The sequence below is a fragment of the Eubalaena glacialis genome, chromosome 7 (genome assembly GCF_028564815.1).
Source record: "Eubalaena glacialis isolate mEubGla1 chromosome 7, mEubGla1.1.hap2.+ XY, whole genome shotgun sequence".
Taxonomy (NCBI): Eukaryota; Metazoa; Chordata; class Mammalia; order Artiodactyla; family Balaenidae; genus Eubalaena; species Eubalaena glacialis.
In genome coordinates, this window is record NC_083722.1 from 58,765,831 (window position 1) to 58,784,986 (window position 19,156).

General features: G+C 44.8%; 1 protein-coding gene across 1 annotated transcript in view; it reads left to right on the forward strand.

Annotated features, from left to right (window-relative positions):
* Positions 1-19,156, forward strand: part of TGFBR2 (transforming growth factor beta receptor 2) — a 93,574-nt gene that overhangs the window by 29,696 nt on the left and 44,722 nt on the right. Inside the window, exons 2-3 of the mRNA XM_061196451.1 lie at positions 4,768-4,936; positions 8,717-8,907. Of these exons, the coding sequence (XP_061052434.1) occupies positions 4,768-4,936; positions 8,717-8,907 (360 nt within the window). The remainder of the gene's footprint in view (positions 1-4,767; positions 4,937-8,716; positions 8,908-19,156) is intronic.

Consider the following 19,156-nt stretch of genomic DNA (forward strand, 5'->3'; position numbering starts at 1 on the left):
CTGAGGAGCACTGCTCTGAGTCATAGTTTCGTTTGCCAGTTGCCGTGGATTATTCTTTGAGATGCTCCACTTGGTTATATCAATTTTAATGATCCTGCTATGAAATTTATAGCACAAAGCAAGACATCCACAGGTGTTTGTGGAATAAATGAATTCCTAAATGCCCCCAAAACATGCCATAAAACAACAGTAGATAGATGCAGGAATTCAAAGATACGTGAATACATTTCTACCAAAGTGTTTGGGATTATATCTGGAATTTTCAGACTTTACCTAATAGTTCAGCTAATAGTAGACACCATTCCAAAGTTATGGAGTAACAATTTGTATGCAAAATTCCTAATATTTATCTGGAATAATCTAACCCTTATTAGGCTGCTCATCTATGACCTCCAAAGACAGTAGTACTATTCCAGAAATAGACATAGCTAAGCATTTACTTGGTTCTTATTCTCAAGACTCGGAACCTCTATCTCTAGGTAGTGAGTTTGGGGAAAATGTGCCCTAAAATGAGGAAGGCAGTGTGATCTAGACTGAAGGTCTTGCTATTACTCATGGGTCTGTTTGAAGAGAAGTGACATGTGATGGGCCATGTGATACTGTCATATGCTGGAGGAGGCCACCCTCATTCACTTCCTTTACTGGATGGCTTTCCAGGTGAGAGATCTTCTCATTCTGGAGAACGTTATGAAGAGCTCATTTGCCTGTTATAGGTAGAAAATTCCCTGAGGATGGTCAGTTGCTCACAGAGCGTCCCTAGGCAGGAAAATACACCTTAATATGAGATCATCTTAACTGAAGACACTTAGGAGAGTAATTTTCCAACCTGCCTTGGAAGGAATTTTGAAGTTGTTTGGGGTTGGCTATAGGGTTCATTAGGTGGTGTTTGTTATGCTGTTGTTTAGAGGAATATCTTTGTCCCATGTCCCTGGCATGTCCCTTACGTGCATGCATTAACTCTTCATTCCTTTGGCTTCACAAACATTATGTATTAAGCATACGATGTTGTTTGCTATGACAGTAGCTTTTTCTGGGGCCTGGAATGCACAAGAGGCAGTTGTAAGTGGAGTGAATCACCACCCCCCCCCCACATTCTGCCCCACTGGCCCTGCCCCCCACTCTGATTAGCCTTGAACTATCCAGCATGTTCTCAGTGACCTGCGAGGACTCCGGGGTGGGCCTCAGATTCTTCACCTGGGGCTATGGGCTTTCAGGGAATCTGTGAACCAGCCTCTGAAGCCATGAGCAAAAGCTTGTATGCATTTCTCTCTGTCCCCTCGCCCCAAAGTGAGCACTTAAAGCCTTTATCAAGATTAGATGACCCCCAGTAAAGGTGAAGGGAGCCATGCTCCTGCACTTACCTCTCTATCCCACCACTGCACCTGTTCACAAAGGGCAACACTGGCCTTAAGCGGAGCCTGGATGCTATTTGCTGGTGGAATCATCCAGATCAGGAGCCTCCTGGGTCCGCTAGTAGGGAGTGCCTGGTGGGGGTGGGGGCATGGCAGTGACTATGCCCTGTGTCAAGGCTTTCGAACTTTTCCAATTAAAAAAAAAGCTGGTCAAGCTACAAAGTCTGCTCACCTTAGCAGCGGTAGCTGTTACTGTAACAAAGGGAAAAATGGGGCCCCCTCGCTGGGTACTCAGGAGGCTCTATGTGATAACTTAGCACCTTGACTAGCACATAGTAGGTGCTTAATATGGACAAGTTCTGTTGTATGCGTCCCCCTCCCTCCACATGCCTGTGCCTCCAAGTGTGGAGTCAAGTTGTCCTTTTGCCTTTTCCCCAGAATTCAGCCATGAGATTTCTCTTTTTTGGCCTCTCCATCTGGCAGGAGGGCTGTGCATCTGCCTGTCTCCCGGCCCCCTGAGCCCTGCAGCCTACTGGACCCTCTTTCTTCTTCTTTCTCTCTTCTTTCTTTTTTTTGATGACCCTTTTTTTGTCTCTTCCCTGTGGATTGTGTTTTGCAGGCATCAGATCTAAAGCACTTGCACTTGTCAACACATCTGTGGTCGCCGCTGCAGCTCCCAGCACCAGTCACATCTGTTTTTTTTCTCTCCCATCACTCCTGACTCTGCCACTTTTGTCACACTTCTTAGCTTTTGTTAGAAAAGGATCTGCCAGCCCAGGGAAGGACTCCTTTCCATCAGCAGTGTGTCAAAGTGCTAATCACGTGGCTTTAGGTGTGTGTTTTTCACAAGGAAACATCTTCCAGCTTTATTGAGGGGCTACCCCACCACTGTCACATACATTATATATGTGTTTGTGTGTTGGGGGCAGGGAGGGTATTTTTGTGCTGATTTGTTTTGTGCCAGTTATGTCATTTCCAACTAATTCCAGGTCAGGGTCTCAGCCTTGGTTGCACGCGAGAATCGAGAATTGTCTGAGCAGCTTCTAAAAGACCTGGTGCCCAGGCCACCCTCCAGAATAATTAAATCAGCATGTCCGGGGGGTGGGGCTGCTTCATGAGTTTTTAAAGCGCCCTAAGTGATGGATTCCAACATGGCCCAAAGTTGATAACCACTAATAGAGGCTAAAATCCTAAAATGCTGGAAGGCTGAATTCCAAGTCTTGGAGGCTTGATTTTATATTTAAAAACAACAAAGCTTTCTAACCAGCAAATAGATGTTTGTCTGAAACTACTCTATTAAAAAAATCAAATAAACAGAACATGGCCTAGCTTTTTTTTGTTTTGTTTTGCCTTGCCCATGTCTTGTAGGGAAGCCTGAAGGGTTAAATTAGCTGTTTCACAAATGGATCCAAATCTAACCATTGTAGAAAATATATATATATTCATTGTTGTTTTGGTCCCAAATGGAACACAAGATTCAGAGAGCACTGTGGCCTGTATTTTTAGCTAAGCTTAGTTAGAGCTCTTGGTTTGGGAGACATTGAGAATTTCAAAATAGTTTGTTACCTAAAAATACACTTCCTGAAATGAACTTGAGGCCTGAGAGGGATGAATGGGTTTATTTTTTTGCTTCTATATTTAATGTACCACAAGAAAGCAAATCTTAAATTTATATAGGTTTATATTTTTAGAGACCCAGGAAACAGGTGCTATGCCCAGCGACAAAGACGTCTGCGTGGCAAAGTGTCGGTGACAGAAACTAGAATTCATGGGCAGGGAGCGGCCATGGGAGGTCTTGGAAACTGTGCATCCGGACTTAGGCTGGACCGTCCTTAACACAGAAGAGGACGAGGAGGATTTGCTCAGGCCTTTCCAATGGTGACCCTGGGAGAAGCACCCTCCCGCTTCCTGACGGAGTCTGGTCTAGTGCCCCCTGCTGTCTGGGTGCTTAATCTTTCCTAGTCTAGCAAAGAAGTGTCTTTGAGTTCATGTTTGTTGACAATAGCCTGGTCTCACTCTCCAAACTCATGCCTTTAGTTACCACCATTGCCAATGGAAAAGGATCTCATTGAGGAAGAAATGAGGGAAGGGGTGTTACACCTTTTTAGCGCGTCTCCGCATGCAGACATGTGTTGCCAAGGACAGTTTGTCTTCAGTGTGTTACTGGTGAATGTGAGTGAATATTGCGTGTATCATCACACTCCCCCAAGGGGAGGGAGGAAGCTCTCTGTCCCTTCCCACCTGGCGCCAAGGCCAGATGTGAACTTCTTGTGTTCATTCCTTCGTGTATTAGCTAGTCACCATTGATTCAGTACGTTTGTTTGGATGTCTTCTGTGTGACAGCCCCTTTTCCTCTTCTTGGCCCTGGAGAAGCAGTGTGGAAACAAGGCAGAGAAGACCTCATGGAGCTTGCATTTTGGTGGATGGAGCAGAAGCCAGTGAGTGATGGAGATTGTGCAGAAGATCAAACAGAACCCTATGTTGGTTCCTTGTGGGCTGCTTTAGGATGAAGAGGTGACATTTAACCAGAGATCAGGAAGGTGACAAGAAGGCAGGCAAAGGGCGCAGCAAGGGAAAGGCCTGAGGAAGGCAGGAGCTTGGTTTCTTCCAGGAAAGGCCCATGTGTCTTAAAAGGTAGTGAGTGAAGAATAAGAGGGCGGCTGGTGGCGGTGGGAGGGGTGAGGTCAGAGAGGTTGCCGACAGCAGACCCTTGAGGTGGAGCTTGCTGGCACTCACCTGTGGGACTCCAGGCCTCACCTGTGTCTGTGTCTAGGAGACACACTTTATCAACTGAGTTGGCTCAAGGCAACAGGAAGCAGTCAGAGCCAGGCTCTTGTAAAGAAGGCCCCGATAGCTCTGTCGGGTGTAGGTCAGGAAAGCGATGGCAAAGTCCCACCTCACCCCCAGGGTCTCCTCCGAGCTGGCCGACCCCCTCTCCCCTCATCACAGCTCTGCTCCTCGTGACCCCTCTCTGCCCATGAGGTGGTGACTCTCGTCTGGCTCCCATGTCTTCCATGCCTCTCTTTATTTTGGGTTGCCCTGCCCTGGTCTGTTTTCGTGTCCATCCACCAGCTAAACTATAATTTCCTTAAGGGTATGTTCCCCAGCACCCAGCACCATGCAGTGGGGAGACGCAACCTCTGTCTCTGAATTGAATGGGGAGGCTTTTGTAGAAAGAGTGCCTTATGACGATCACTGACAAAGGCAAGAAGTTACCAAACCTCCTCCACCCCAACCATCTCCACCCTGCCCTGGCTTTCATTACAAAATTCTAATCTGATGTGGAGGCATTATGTGGGCTTTCTCCGCATTCATGCTTCTGACACCAGGTTCATTTGAAATTGCATCGTATCAGGAATCCACTGGCAGCTGATTATGTTGGTTAATCACGTAATGCATCTCTTTTCCCTCCCAGTTAACAGTGACATGATGGTCACTGACGACAATGGTGCCGTCAAGTTGCCACAGTTGTGTAAATTCTGTGATGTGAGATTGTCCACCTGTGACAACCAGAAGTCCTGCTGGAGCAACTGCAGCATCACGGCCATCTGTGAGAAGCCGCAAGAGGTCTGCGTGGCTGTCTGGTAAGGCTGCCCTGTAACACCTTTCCTTCCCCTTTTATACACAGTGTGCGTTCGTGGTACGTAGTCATGTGTCTCCATGCCCGAAACTTCGACATCTGTCCCATTCCCTTCCCTTTAGACCATCTCTTTTTCAGTCGTTCAGTGTAATTTCTAGAGATACTCTGTACATTTTCAAATACACACATGCACCTTTACTATTTATAAGTCTGGAAACCATTCCTTGTGTCCAGGAGAGGGATTTGCCACTTACTAGTCATTTAATTGAGACCCCTTGGGATCCCCGTAGTGATGCCAGGAGCTTTGTTCTTCTGACGCAAACTCAGTCCTGTTTCGTGGAGATGAAAGGTGGGCTGTTGCAAGAGGGACGCACTTGTCAAAAATGGGGGAAGCGACTCGGCATCAGGAGACAACCTATTCCTTAGTCAGAAGCCTTGGCCAGTGCCTCACACCACTGCTGGGCCAAACACTGCGTCTTCCTCTGGGAGCAGGACCACATCTTCGTCTTGGAGCAGATTCCTTTCTCTCCCTCCCTCTCTCCCTCCCCCCTCCCTCTCCCCCTCCCTCCCCCCTCCCTTTTCCCCTCCCTGTCGCTCTCCCTCCCTCCCTCCCTCCCTCATCCTCCCATCTTGCCAGGCATGCACGCACACAGACACACAGACACACACACACACACACACACACACACATACACAGTGGGTGCTCATGAATCATTTGATTAACTCATAGTTATGAATTGGGAGTATGAGCCAGAGATTAAAAAAAAAAAATAGAGATCATTAAGAGAGTCCTTATTTTATAAAAAACTACACATTCATTAATGAAATATAACATTTTGAAGCCTTATTCTGATGGTTTCAATTTATCAGCTATTTTTTTAAAGTACCCTCTGTGTCTACTGGCCATTTGCAAATGAGAATGTAAACCCAGATATCTTGCCCGCTCCTTTTGGAAGGCGTCTTTTGAGACTTTCTCCAGACCGTGTATACTCAACCTTGATGATAAATCTGAAACCCTGGCACATTTCCCTATGTACCAGGACATGAATTAGGTTCTTAAGGACTAAAGGAATGTTAACAGCAAAGATCTGTCACGGCAGCTTGCCATACCTGCCAGCTGCACTTGTGTCCAGCTCTGAGCGGTGCTTTTGAAACAGGGATTTTGACAGAGATGGTGTTCAGAGCAGAGGCACGAGTGTGGTCAGAGGTTCAGAAGCGTGCCATCTCAGGGCGGGTGGGGGCAGTTGGCCACGGCTAGTCCAGCGAAGAGGATGTGGGCTCTGTTGAGAGATCTGGAGGGCTCTCAAGTGGAAAATACAGTAAACTTGTTGTGCAGAACTCTGCAGGACAGAAGGAGACCCGCAGCATTTACAAGGGGACAGACAGACTTGTACTCAGGATCAGCTGAAACATTTTCTCAGTCGTGGTTTCCTGCCAGTGGGACAGGCTTCCTTCTCTGGAAGAGTCAGACCAAGTTCAAGAGAGGATGGAGGACCACTTGTCAGGTTCGGGGCAGGAAGCCTCAGACCCCAGACCAGGTGACCCCAGGCTCCTCTTCATTTCTGTTTTCTGCTGACTGTCTTTACTTAAATATCCACTGGAGGTGAGAGCATACTTCTGCACCCAAACAGGCTCTTTTCATTAAAGGTAGTTTCCTTACCCCAGTACAAGTCCAAGGGGTGGAGTGTGAATCACGCATCCCTGGCATTGAAGCTTTGATGTCTCACAAGATGCGGGCATGTGGGGAAGCCTCTCTGTGCCCTCTGTGTCTCAGCCCTAAAGATTAAATACAGTGAACGTTATTTTTACCTTTCTGGGCAACGACACATTTGGATGTGGAGAGAGGGAGGTGCCAGGGATGCTGCCCTGCACCCCCGCCCAGGCAGCACTGAGGCGCTCACCCTGGGCTGAGGGATCACCCCAAGCCCTCCAGGGGTGCTCCTCCCCTCCGCTCCCCGAGCTGCTTCATTGGAGTCCGGCAGGTTCAGCCTCTCTGTACCAGCAGCCAGCATCCCAGGACTGGTTGCTGCAGGGGCCCAAATGCCTGACTGCTTTGCCTCAGCTTGGGACAGCTCTGATGGGCCATCCCAGCCCCCAGCTGCCCAGAGGTCAGCAGAAGCCTCATCGCGACCCCCATCCCCGCTCTGTGCAGCATTGCTCCCTTTGGTCCCTGCAGGGGAATCTCCCTAGAGCTCCTGCACAGGGATCCAGAAATCTCACAGCCTCAGAGTCTGCGACCGGGGCACGCACAGTCGGACACTAGGCTATCTTGGGAATAGCCCAGTGGGGGAATAAAAGACTGCTCTCTGTGGTGGTACTCTCCCATGATCAGTTGTAGTGTTCTTTTCATTCACTCGCTGATTCATTCATTCATTGAACTAATGCCAGTTGTGCACTCTTACCACGTGAAATGCTTAAGTCCTTTTCAAGGAGAGAAATATTTTGGAACCAAAATTAATTTTCATAACTGGGGTTCTTTTGTCGCAGATATGGACAGCCTCTTCAGTAGCAGGACAAAGAAGTCTGTATTTATTTCACTGTATCCTCCCTGTCTGTGCTCCAGTGTACCCACAGATGTTTTGCAGAGTGGGCCCTGCCTATCCGGGAGACCCCGTTACAGCACTGAGTGGAGGAAGCAGTTGAGGGCCTTATGGAGCCTCAAGCACTGTGGTTGAGTTTCCTCCCTCTGATTCTAGTTCTATAGGCAGCGGGGGGCAGAAGGCAGGGGGCTCTGAAAGAGCTGCCCCAGGGCTGCAGAGCAGCTTTCCTTCGTGGCTCAGTTTCTTCCTTGTCCCATCCCGGGGCCTCTGGAGGCTTCACAAGGCAGGGACACCGTGCTTTTCCCTGGGATCCCAGAGGACTCAGCACGGCTTCATTTTGTTACCAAAACCAAACACAAACCCCCACCTACACAGGCGGGCACACAGCTATGGGGGCAGGGAGGGAGGTCCTTTTGTTTCATGGCCACTGTTTTTGCCAAGACCTTCCAATAGCTTGGGGGTTAAGGATAGGTAGGGGTTTTGGGTTTTTTTTAGGTTCTTTTTTCAAAATGTATTACTTTTTAATTTTTTATACAATCTTTAAAGATTATGCTCCATTTGTAGTTATTACAAAATATTGGCTGTATTCCCATCCTTGAGCCTGTCTTATACCCAACAGTTGGTACCTCCCACTCTCCCCACCTCCCCACTGGTAACCACTAGTTTGTTCTCTGTATCTGTGAGTCTGCTTCTGTTTTGTTACATTCACTAGTTGTATTTTTTAGATCCCACATATAAGTGATATCATATAGTATTTGTCTTTCTCTGTCTGACTTATTTAACTTAGCGTAATGCCCCCCAAGTCCATCCATGTTGCTGCAAATGGCAAAATTTCGTTTTTTTTATGACTGAGTAATATTTAGCTAGATTCTGTCCAACAAACTAGAGATGCAATGCTAGCCTCACAGTGCGGTCAGGATGGAAGGTTTGGAGTCACCCTGAGGACCTAGCGATCTCCTGTTTCCCCACGCCCTCCCTTTAATGATTTAATTAAGGCATAACATGTAAAGTTCTCTGACAGGTTTGTCTCCAAGGAAAGCCCTCACGTTATGATCCTAAGTGGGTTCTGAGATAAGCAAAGGAAAAACTGAAGTGCGTGGAAAAGCACAGGACATGACGGGACAACCTGTAAGTGATGGAGAACAGGAGGCAGCGCTGCTGTTAGAAACAATGTCCTGATGGAGATACAGCCCAGACTGCTTCCCTGTGGGACCACACTCACCCCCTCCTTCTCTGTACCCCAGGAGAAAGAATGATGAGAACATCACGCTGGAGACGGTCTGCCATGACCCCAAGATCGCCTACCATGGATTTGTCCTTGACGACGCTGCTTCTCCAGAGTGTATTATGAAGGAAAAAAAGGGGTCTGGAGAGACTTTCTTCATGTGTTCCTGCAGCTCCGAAGAGTGCAATGACCACATCATCTTCTCCGAAGGTGAGTGTTCCTCTCGGGATGGTCTGCAGGCTCAGGGCACATCCCTTCCTGGCGGGGGCTGGAGGGTGGGCTCACACTGGGGACCAGGCCCCCTTCACCTACTGGAAAGAGGGGCTTAAGGGGTAGCAGGGTTGGCTCTGGTCTGTATTAAATCTGGCTCCCGGGGCCTACATGATGATTTGTCACTGAGAAATAGTTTGTGTCACCCAGAGCAGTGGTTCTCAAAGCGCAGTGCCTGGAACAGCAGCAGTGGCATCACCTGAGAACTTGTTAGAAATGCAGACTCCGGGGTGCCACCCCTGACTGTGGAACCAGGAACTCTGGGTGCGGGCCCAGGGTGATTCTGAGGCAGCTCAAGTTTGAGAACGACTGGTCCAGAGTCGGGAGGAGGCTGTATGATTCAGGAGGGAGACTTGCTTTAACTCAAGTTGTTGTGTGTACATACTCCTAGGATTTGTCTAAAGGGGAAAGTACATTAACCTCAGTAATGATAGCCTGTTGGATGCACACTTGTCTCTATCCATCATGCATATTGTGTTGGCCAAAAAGTTCGTTCGGGTTCTGTAACCTCTTCCACGAAAAGCCAAGCGAACTTTTTGGCCAACCCAATATTATCCCTCCCTCTCTCCCTCCTACCTTCCCTCCCGTCTTCTATCTGCCCATCCATCCATCTGCCCATCCATCATCCATCTGCCCATCCATCCATCCACCCACTTTTCCATCTCTCCATCTGTCTATGCATCCATTCATCTATCTGTCCATCTGTCCATCCATCTCTCTCTTCATCTATCCATGTATCTGTCCATCCACTCAAACACCAGTCCATCTGTCCATCCATCCACCATCCATCTGTATATCTGTCTGTCCATCTATCTGTCCATCTGTCCAACCATTCATTGCACCCACTCATCCATCTTTCCATACAAATAGTTGATCATACTATAAATATTACCTGGCAATATTTTTTTTTTCACCCACCCACTTTTACTTCTCTTCTAAACAAGACAATATAGGTAGATATATTGTACACCTTTTAATTGTTGTCCAGAATTGCATAATATGGCATATCTTCTATGAGTGACTTAACCATTCTTAACTTATTCCCAAATAAGTTGGTAGCTTATTTTAGGTGTCTCCAGTTTTCCACTTAATGCTACATTGACTATCTTTGTCAAAACATCTTATACATTTGTGCTAGTATTTCTGCAAGACAGATTTCTAGAAATGAAATTTCTGGATCAGAGGTATGCACATTTTAAATTTGGATAGCCACTATTAAATTGTTCTCCTCCCCCAGAAGATATATAAGCATATGAATTTCCATCTACTTTCTCCAGCACTGGAGATTATAAGCCTTTTAATTTTTCCAGGCTGATGATGCAAATAATATTCTCTTGGTTTTAGGAATATAAATTCAGCATGGGGAAAGGTTATTTTAGCCCCAAATAGGTCCAATTCAATAAAAAAATCCTTTTGGAACACAAGTGCTGGGTCGACACACTATCCCTGCTACTGTGTGTGTCCCAACTATGGAAAGTGATGAGTCTCATGCTTTGTGTATGGTGCTCGTGGGCAGTGCAGACTCACCTCTTGCTCTCCGTGTGTCCTTCAGCCAGTTTCCCTCCCTTCCTGTTCCACTCCCCACCTGTGCCAAGTTCTCAGTGTACAAAGGCAGGCATGTACATCTTGTCAGCGCAACACTTTCCAAAATCACTCACCTCTTCTGTATTTTCGTCCTACAAGCACTCCATGTCTCTCATTTTCCTTATGTAATTTGAGTTAGGAGGGACATTGTAACTAGATTAAATCACACTAAAACATGGTAACCTTGATATCCTGGTTTACCACGTTAACCTTCCCCAAGTACTTCACCTTTAAAAATAAGGCCCAGGCTAAGCCAAAGGAATTAATCCCTAATAGTGGAATATCCAGACATGTTTATTACCATCTATGAAACTTTTCTCTCCTTTTGCATACTGGCTTATCCACAATGGAAAAATTTATTTCATTCAAAGGGGACAAAAGTTGATAAATGGCTTGCAAGTTGGATATATTTTATATATATGTATATTACTATAAGCTCTTAAGGTATTTATGACTTCAGTTTTCAGTGTATTTTCAACTCATGTGATAATCATGGGCCCACATTCATGTTTTCCCTCTTATTCATTATCAGACTGTTTGTTTCTTTATGAGGTGAGATAATCAGCATAAAGGTGGTTTCTCATTGTACAACTCAAGAAATCCAGCACAGCTGATGACTCAGATATTTGAGTGATTTCAGAGTCTTCTAAAATGCTCCAGGGAGTATGCTTAAAAATAACCATCTCTCTTCTCTCTATTTGTTGTAGGGGGATATTTTCCTCCCCTACAACATCAGGTATTAGGAAGAACACTTTGGGGTCCATTTCTCTTATTGCCACCATCTCTTCTTTACATTAAGGAATGAAAACTTTTTTTTTTAATTGAAGTATAATTGACTCACAATGTTGTGTTAATTACTGATGTACAGCAAAGTGACTCAGTTATGTACATATGTGTGTGTGTGTGTGTGTATATATATATATATACACACACACACACACACATATATATATATATACATTTTTTAATATATTCTTTTCTATTGTGGTTTATCATGGGATTTTTAAAAAATTGGGGTATAGTTCTTTTACAATGTTGTGTTAGTTTCTACTGTACAGCGAAGTGGAGTTCCCTGTGCTATACAGCAGGTTCTCATTAGTTATCTATTTTATACATATTAGTTAGTATATATATGTCAATATATGTCAATCCCAATCTCCCAATTCATCCCACCCCCACTTTCCCCCCTTGGTGTCCATATGTTTGTTCTCTACTTCTGTGTCTCTATTTCTGCCTTGCAAACAGGTTCATCTGTATCATTTTTCTAGATTCCACATATATGTGTTAATATACGATATTTGTTTTTCTCTTTCTGACTTACTTCACTCTGTATGACAGTCCCTAGGTCCATCCACATCTCTACAAGTGACCCAATTTCATTCCTTTTTATGACTGATATTCCATTGTATATATGTACCACATCTTCTTTATCCATTCATCTGTTGTTGGGCATTTAGGTTGCTTCTATGACCTGGCTATTGTAAATAGTGCTGCAATGAACATTGGAGTGCATGTGTCTTTTTGAGTTATAGTTTTCTCTGGGTATATGCCCAATAGTGGGATTGCTGGGTCTCATAGGATATTGAATATAGTTCTCTGTGCTATATAGTAGGACCTTGTTGTTTATGCATTCTATATATAAAAGCTTACATCTGCTAATTCCAACCTCCCAGTCGATCCCTCCCCCAACTCCCTCCCTCTTGGCAACCACCAGTCTGTTCTCTATGTCTGTGACTCTGTTTCTGTTTCATAGATAGGTTCATTTGTGTCATATTTTAGATTCCACATATAAGTGATATCATATGGTATTTGTCTTTCTTTTTCTGACTTACTTCACTTAGTATGATAATCTCTGGTTCAATCCATGTTGCTGCAAATGGCGTTATTTCGTTCTTCTTTCTGGCTGAGTAGTATTCCATTGTATATACGTACCACATCTTCTTTATCCATTCATCTGTTGATGGACGTTTAGGTTGTTTCCATGTCTTGGCTATTGTGAATAGTGCTGCTGTGAACATAAGGGTGCATGTATCTTTTTTGAATTATAGTTTTATCTGGATATATGCCCAGGAGTGGGATTGCTATATCACATGGTAATTCTATTTTTAGTTTTCTGAGGAAGTTCCATACTGTTTTCTATGCTGCACCAACTTACATTCCCACCAACGGTGTGGGAGGGTTCCCTTTTCTCCACACTCTCTCCAGCATTTGTTATATGTAGACTTTTTAATGATGGGCATTCTGACTGGTGTGAGGTAGTACCTCATTGTAGTTTTGATTTGCAGTTCTCTAATAATTAGCGATGTTGAGCATCTTTTTGTGTGCCTGTTGGCCATCTGTATGTCTTCTTTGGAGAAATGTCTATTTAGGTCTTCTGCCCATTTTTCGATTGGGTTGTTTTTTTGTTGTTGAGTTGTATGAGCTGTTTGTATATTTTGGAAATTAAGCCCTTGTCAGTTGCATAATTTGCAAATATTTTCTCCCATCCTGTAGGTTGTCTTTTCGTTTTGTTTATGGTTTCCTTTGCTGTGCAAAAGCTTGTAAGTTTGATTAGGTCCCATTTGTTTATTTTTGTTTTTATTTCTATTGCCTTGGGAGACTGACCTAAGAAAACATTGGTACAATTTATGTCAAAGAATTTTTTGCCTATGATCTCTTCTAGGAGTTTTATGGTGTCACGTCTTATGTTTCAGTCTTTAAACCATTTTGATTTTATTTTTGTGTATGGTGAGAGGGTGTGTTCTAACTTCATTGATTTACATGCAACTGTCTAACTTTCTCAGCACCACTTGCTAAAGAGACTTTTTCCCGTTTTCTGGCCTTCTTTGTCAAAGATTAATTGACTGTAGGTGTGTGGGTTTCTTTTTCTAGGCTCTCTATTCTGTTCCATTGATCTGTATGTCTCTTTCTGTGCCAATACCATGCTGTTTTGATTACTGTAGCTTTGTAGCATTGTCTGAAGTCTGGGAGGGTTATGCCTCCTGCTTTGTTCTTTTTCTTCAGGATTGCTTAGGCAATTCTGGGTCTTTTATGGTTCCATATGGATTTTAGGATTATTTGTTTTAGTTCTGTGAAAAATGTCATGGGTAATTTGATAGGGATTACATTAAATCTGTAGATTGCTTTGAGTAGTATTGCCATTTTAACAATATTAGTTTTTCCAATCCAAGAGCATGGGTTATCTTTCCATTTCTTTGAATCATCTTCAGTTTCCTTTATTAATGTTTTATAGTTCTCAGCATATAAGTCTTTCACCTCCTTGATCAGGTTTATAAGGTGGGAAAACTCTTGAAGCAATTTTTATTTTTCTACTCCAAGTCAAATAAGATGGTGAACACAAAAGCTCTCTGGAGTGTTCTGTGTGGTATTTTTATTAGGACAGCACTCTGTTCTTGTTGATTTCTGATCTACAAACAATGGATAATGATTACTTACATCTTACATTTTTCTTAAATATGTGAGGGAAAAAAAGTTGAGCCACAAGATTTACTCTTTAAATGTAGATCTTTATTTTCAGTGCTACTATGAATGATAGCTGACATTCAGAGGGAATGTAGTTGCTGTGTTTGTTGCTAAGCCCCTTTGATGGCCTGGCCTCATTTAATCTCATAGCCACCCCATGAGGTAGGCACTGCTAGTATCCCCATCTTACGGATGAGAAAAGCAAGCTCAGAGAACTGTAACACCTTGTCCAGGATCCCATGACTAGTGGGTGGCATAGCTAGGATTCATAATGGGCTGTGTATAAAATAAAACTTCTGTGAGGGTTTTTCCCCCTTCCTTCTCTTTTTATTTCCTTCTTTCTTGCACTCTCTCTATCTCTGTCTTTCTAAACAGATAATATATGTACATATTAAAAAATTCAAATTCGACAAACTGGATACAGTGAAAAGAAAGCCTCCTCTTGGTCTGTGATCATCCATTCATCCAGAGAGATTTTTCTGCATGGAACTCTGCATGGAAATCCTAAACTTGGTAAATCATATCATTGAGATTTTTTTTAAAAGTCAGATTCATTGATGTATAATTTACATAAAATAAAATCCACCGTTTGAAGATACTATTTTCACTGAATTGTGACTAATGTATATAGCTGTGTAACTACTACCACAATCAAGATACAGGACATTTTTGTGACTCCCAGTAAATTCCCTTATTCCCTTTTTCCATCATCATTGGGATTTTTATCCTCATTTTAGAAATCTGGTTGCTTTCTTCCTGTATTTGGTGATTTCCATTTACTTAACCGAGGCCGTGACCGCAGTCCTCCGAAGAATGGACAGGTGGGACAGCCCAGCCTCAGACAACAAGATACCACTGTGTTCCTTTGCCTCTATAGGCACCCAGGCCTAGTCTACCAAAAAAAATAAAAATAAAAAAGGGACAAATGCCAACTCTTTGCATTATTTAGCACTGATTTTCTCTCCTGCTCCACGTTGCTTGTCTGTACGCCTGGCATAAAGCCTGAAGCCTGGCAGATGGTTTGGGGGAGGATGGGCCTCTACACAAGCCACCAGTCCTCCCATCTTCACTCCTTTCAGGTTCCTGGAGGTTGGTGTGTAGTGACGGCTTGTATGCCTCTGGTCTTGTTCACCTTGTCGAAGCACCTTTATGTTCTATACCTGAGAAATGTGCAGAGAATGTATTGAAGATACTGAAGATTTGTTGAGATAATCGTCTTAAGGCCCAGAAAGATGATTAGATTACTGTCCCCAGGTGATGACGGCAGAGAGCCAGGAACACAGAAGTTAGGTGACTTGTCTATAGTTATTCAGCTAGTTAGTGGCAGAGCTGGGCTACAGGTTTGGTCTCCAGACTCTCACCAAGGTCTGTGTCCCTAGTACAGGGTTTGAAGTCTGTATTCCGAGGGGCATCAGGGGCTGCTCTGAGGAACTGAGGGAGAAGGGAGTAAATCAGCTCTCCTTTACCTGCCATGTGTACCAAGCTTCAGCAGAAGATATGAATCACAGAAAGGTGTTGCCAGCTTTCATGAGTTTGAAACCAATGTTCCAAAACAAAGGAATTAAAGAGACCTTGCTGTCTTTCTTTTTGAACCAGATACCTATCTTTTCCCCCAAAACCCCCCAGTGGGGCCTTGTGCTATGCCTGGTGGCTCCCTGCTTCCCTAAAGTAGATCAATTAGAATGAGCCCGGGGTCCGCTCTTCCAGCTGCTCTCCAAAAGTCAGGTCTCCCTGTCCTGTCCGATGATTCCTGCTTGGTGAAAGATGTGTAGAATTCTGAGGAAGTCATCATCTCCCCCTGAGCTCACCAAGCCCTACGATTCTGGTTAGAAGAGAGGGCATTTGTCTGGGTCCTTATTGATGTCCTGTCCTGGTGACAGCTGTCAGTCAAACAAGCCCTGTCAGGCTCCTGGACCAAAGTGAGCCCAGGATGGGGGTGGGGACCCCAAGCTAACGGCTCCCTGTTCACTTGCAGATGACATGTCCACTTCGCAAAGTCATGATGTGGGTAGGATCGCTCATTAAGCCTTGAAGAATCCAAAAAACCACTCAGTTTTATTCATTTCATAAATGGTTTCCAAGTGCAGTAAAGATGCTTCATTTGCAGGGTGCCGGGCAAGGAGATGATTTCTGCTTGTTTTAGGTACGAAATAAACAGTCTAGTATAATGGTTAAGATGGGTCTGTGGTGGGTTTCCGGAATTTTAAGGCCCATTCTACCACTTGTTCGCTTTGCCACATTGGGCCAGTTACCTGACGTCTCCTAGTCTGTAAAATGGAACTAAAACGGGGGGTGGGTGGGGTGCGGCTAGATTGTTACATGCAGTGCTTACGACAGCGCCCCATCTGTTAGCTGCTGGCATTATTTGGGGGTTTATATCCGATGGGGACTTTTGCTCACCCTGAGACGTGAAGCCAGGCCCGCCCGGCCCTCTGGTGTGTGCCAGCACTGAGGTCTGTTGTGGAGACTTGACCACAGTGTGTAGCAGGCCAGTCAGACCGCCTGTGTATGGCGCTGCGAGGGTCGGTACCGCGCTGCAAGAGTATGGGAGGGGCTTGTGTTGCTATAACTCGTGCCTCGAGCAGCTTCTGTCTTCTCCACGTGCCTTCACAGAGGTAGGGGGAGCATACCGAGTCCACAGTGTGTAATCAAAGCTAACCACATCCCTCCATCGTCGGATAATACCACACATTAGGCGCGTTGTTCCTATTTTGACGCAGAATCACAGTAGGAGGTGGCTAAATTCGAGTGGGAGGACTCACAGCGCCGTTCAGGTCAGTGCTCGGGGCGATCGCAGTTCTGTTCTTGCCAAAGGGCTTCACCCCCTCTTCTTTTTCTCAGCAGAAAGCTGCTTTGGGCTGCGTGGCCGCCTCATTGGATGGCTGTGCCGCTGTGGACCACTTCATGCGGATAGTGATACCTATGGCCTTGGGATGCCGTGGGGATTGAAGGAGGTGAAGCTTGGGAGGGCCAGCGTGGCAGCTGGTACACAGTAGGTACCTCCATTCTCCCTCATTCCTCCGGATAAGGAGCGCACTCTTTGCTGGGGAGAACCCCTCCTCTGAATGGGGAACCCTCGCTACTCCCAAGTGTCCACAGACCAGCCACAGCATTGCCGGGCAGCATGGTAGAAGAACAGAATCTCAGGGCCCTCCTGGACCCACTGCATCAGTATCAGTGTTGTAACAGTGTCCTTGGTGATCTGTTCTCACAATGAAGTGTGAAAGAGCTGGTGTGAACTCACCCAGCTAGGAATGGAACCAGAGAACCAAAGATGGGTCTTGTTAGCTTCATGCTGATAACTTGCCCAGATGATCAGTCAGCCTAAGAGGAATACATTTGGTCTTAAACCTGGTCATTTGGAAATGAGCTAAATATGCTTTACTCCGTCCTTTTGTGTAACAGAACTCCCCACTGAAATGGGGGTGTTTTTCCATAGCGATAGTGAAGTCATTTTTTGTATGCGTTACAAACTTAGTGCCGGCATGGAGCTCCACGTAGAGAAGATGAGGTGCCTTTTTAGGAACATTTCTTTGGTTTCCGTGATAATGTTCACATACTTTATCTATGGGATCATACTCTACTATTTCCCAAAGCAAGAAGACATGTAGGAATACCTTCAAGAAGCATTTCACAAGATGTTGTTCTGAACTGGATCTGTTGATACAAGGGAGTTGTTTGGTAGCCCGGGGGAGCCCCGGACAAGGAATAGGGAGGCATTAAAAGGAGTTCGCCTGAATCGGTTTGCTCTTCAGTTGTTTGTTATCATCATCTGCTGGGTTAGGATGGTAACTTGGCAGATTGAAGGAGGTGTGCTTCTGGACTGCTCCCAGCTCCCAGGTGGCTGGATCCCTGGCCATCCCACCTTTCCTCCTGACTTAGAGCTGAACTGCTTCTTCTGGAAATGGCAAGTCTCCATGGCCATGAGGGAAAGGCAATTAGCATTAAACTCAAGCCTGGACTCTGAAAAGTTTGGTTTCAAGGCCAGAGTCCCACCCCCTTCCTTAGCTGAAGTGCAGGGGAGCTGGCACCATGCCCAAGGCCCAGACCATGGAAATCCCTAGAACAATAGTAGTGATGGTCTCTGCCCTGGGGGTGAGAGCCTGCTGTGGTTGGTCCACCTGTGCTAACTGCTTTCAGGTGTGTTGCCTTGTTCGCTAGAGTCTTTTTTTTGACGTCGCGTTCTAGCATTTTTTCAAATTTATTGAGGTATAATTAACAAATAAAGTTGTAGATATTTAAAGTGTACATCATGGTGACTTGATATACACATACTTTGTGAAAGGATTCCCTCCATCTAGGCAGTTCACACATCCATCACCTCACATATTTTCCTTTTTGTGTGTGTGAGAACATTTAAGTTCTACTCTCAGCAAATTTCAATTGTACAAGACAGTGTTATCAACTATAGTCACCATGTTTTACACTAGATTATCATCACTCATTCCTCTTAGAGCTGAAAGTTTATACCTTCTTACCAACCTCTCCCTATTTCCCCCACCCCCGCAGCCCATGGCAAACACCGTTTTACTCTCTGTTTCTGTGAGTTTGCTTTTTTTTTTTTAGATTCCACATGTGAATTATACCATGAGGTATTTGTCTGTCTCTGTCTTATTTCATTTAGCATAATGTCCTCAAAGTCTATCCATGATGTTACAAATGGCAGGATTTCCCTCTTCTTCATGGCTGAATACTATTCCATTGTATATACACCACACCTTCTTTATCCATTCATCCCTTGGTGGGCATTTAGGTTGCTTCCATGTCTTGCCAGTTATGAATGATGCTGCAGTGAACATGGGAGTACAGATAGCTCTTTGAGATCCTGTTTTCATTTCTTTGGATAAATACCCAGGAGTGGGATTGCTGGGTCATATGGTAGTTCTATTTTTAGTTTTTTAAGGAATCTCCATACTGTTCTCCATAGAAGCTGTATCAATTTACATTCCCACCAACAGTGCAAAGGGGTTCCCTTTTCTCCACATCCTTGCCAAGACTTGTCATCTTAGTCTTTTTGGAGTCGTAACTTTTTTTATGCTGAAATGAAGCCCATGCAATTAGCTCATCCAAACTTTTCATTTTACTGACAAAGAAATGGATTTCTAGAGAGTGGTGTGAATTTCCCAAGATTTCGCAGTTGGTT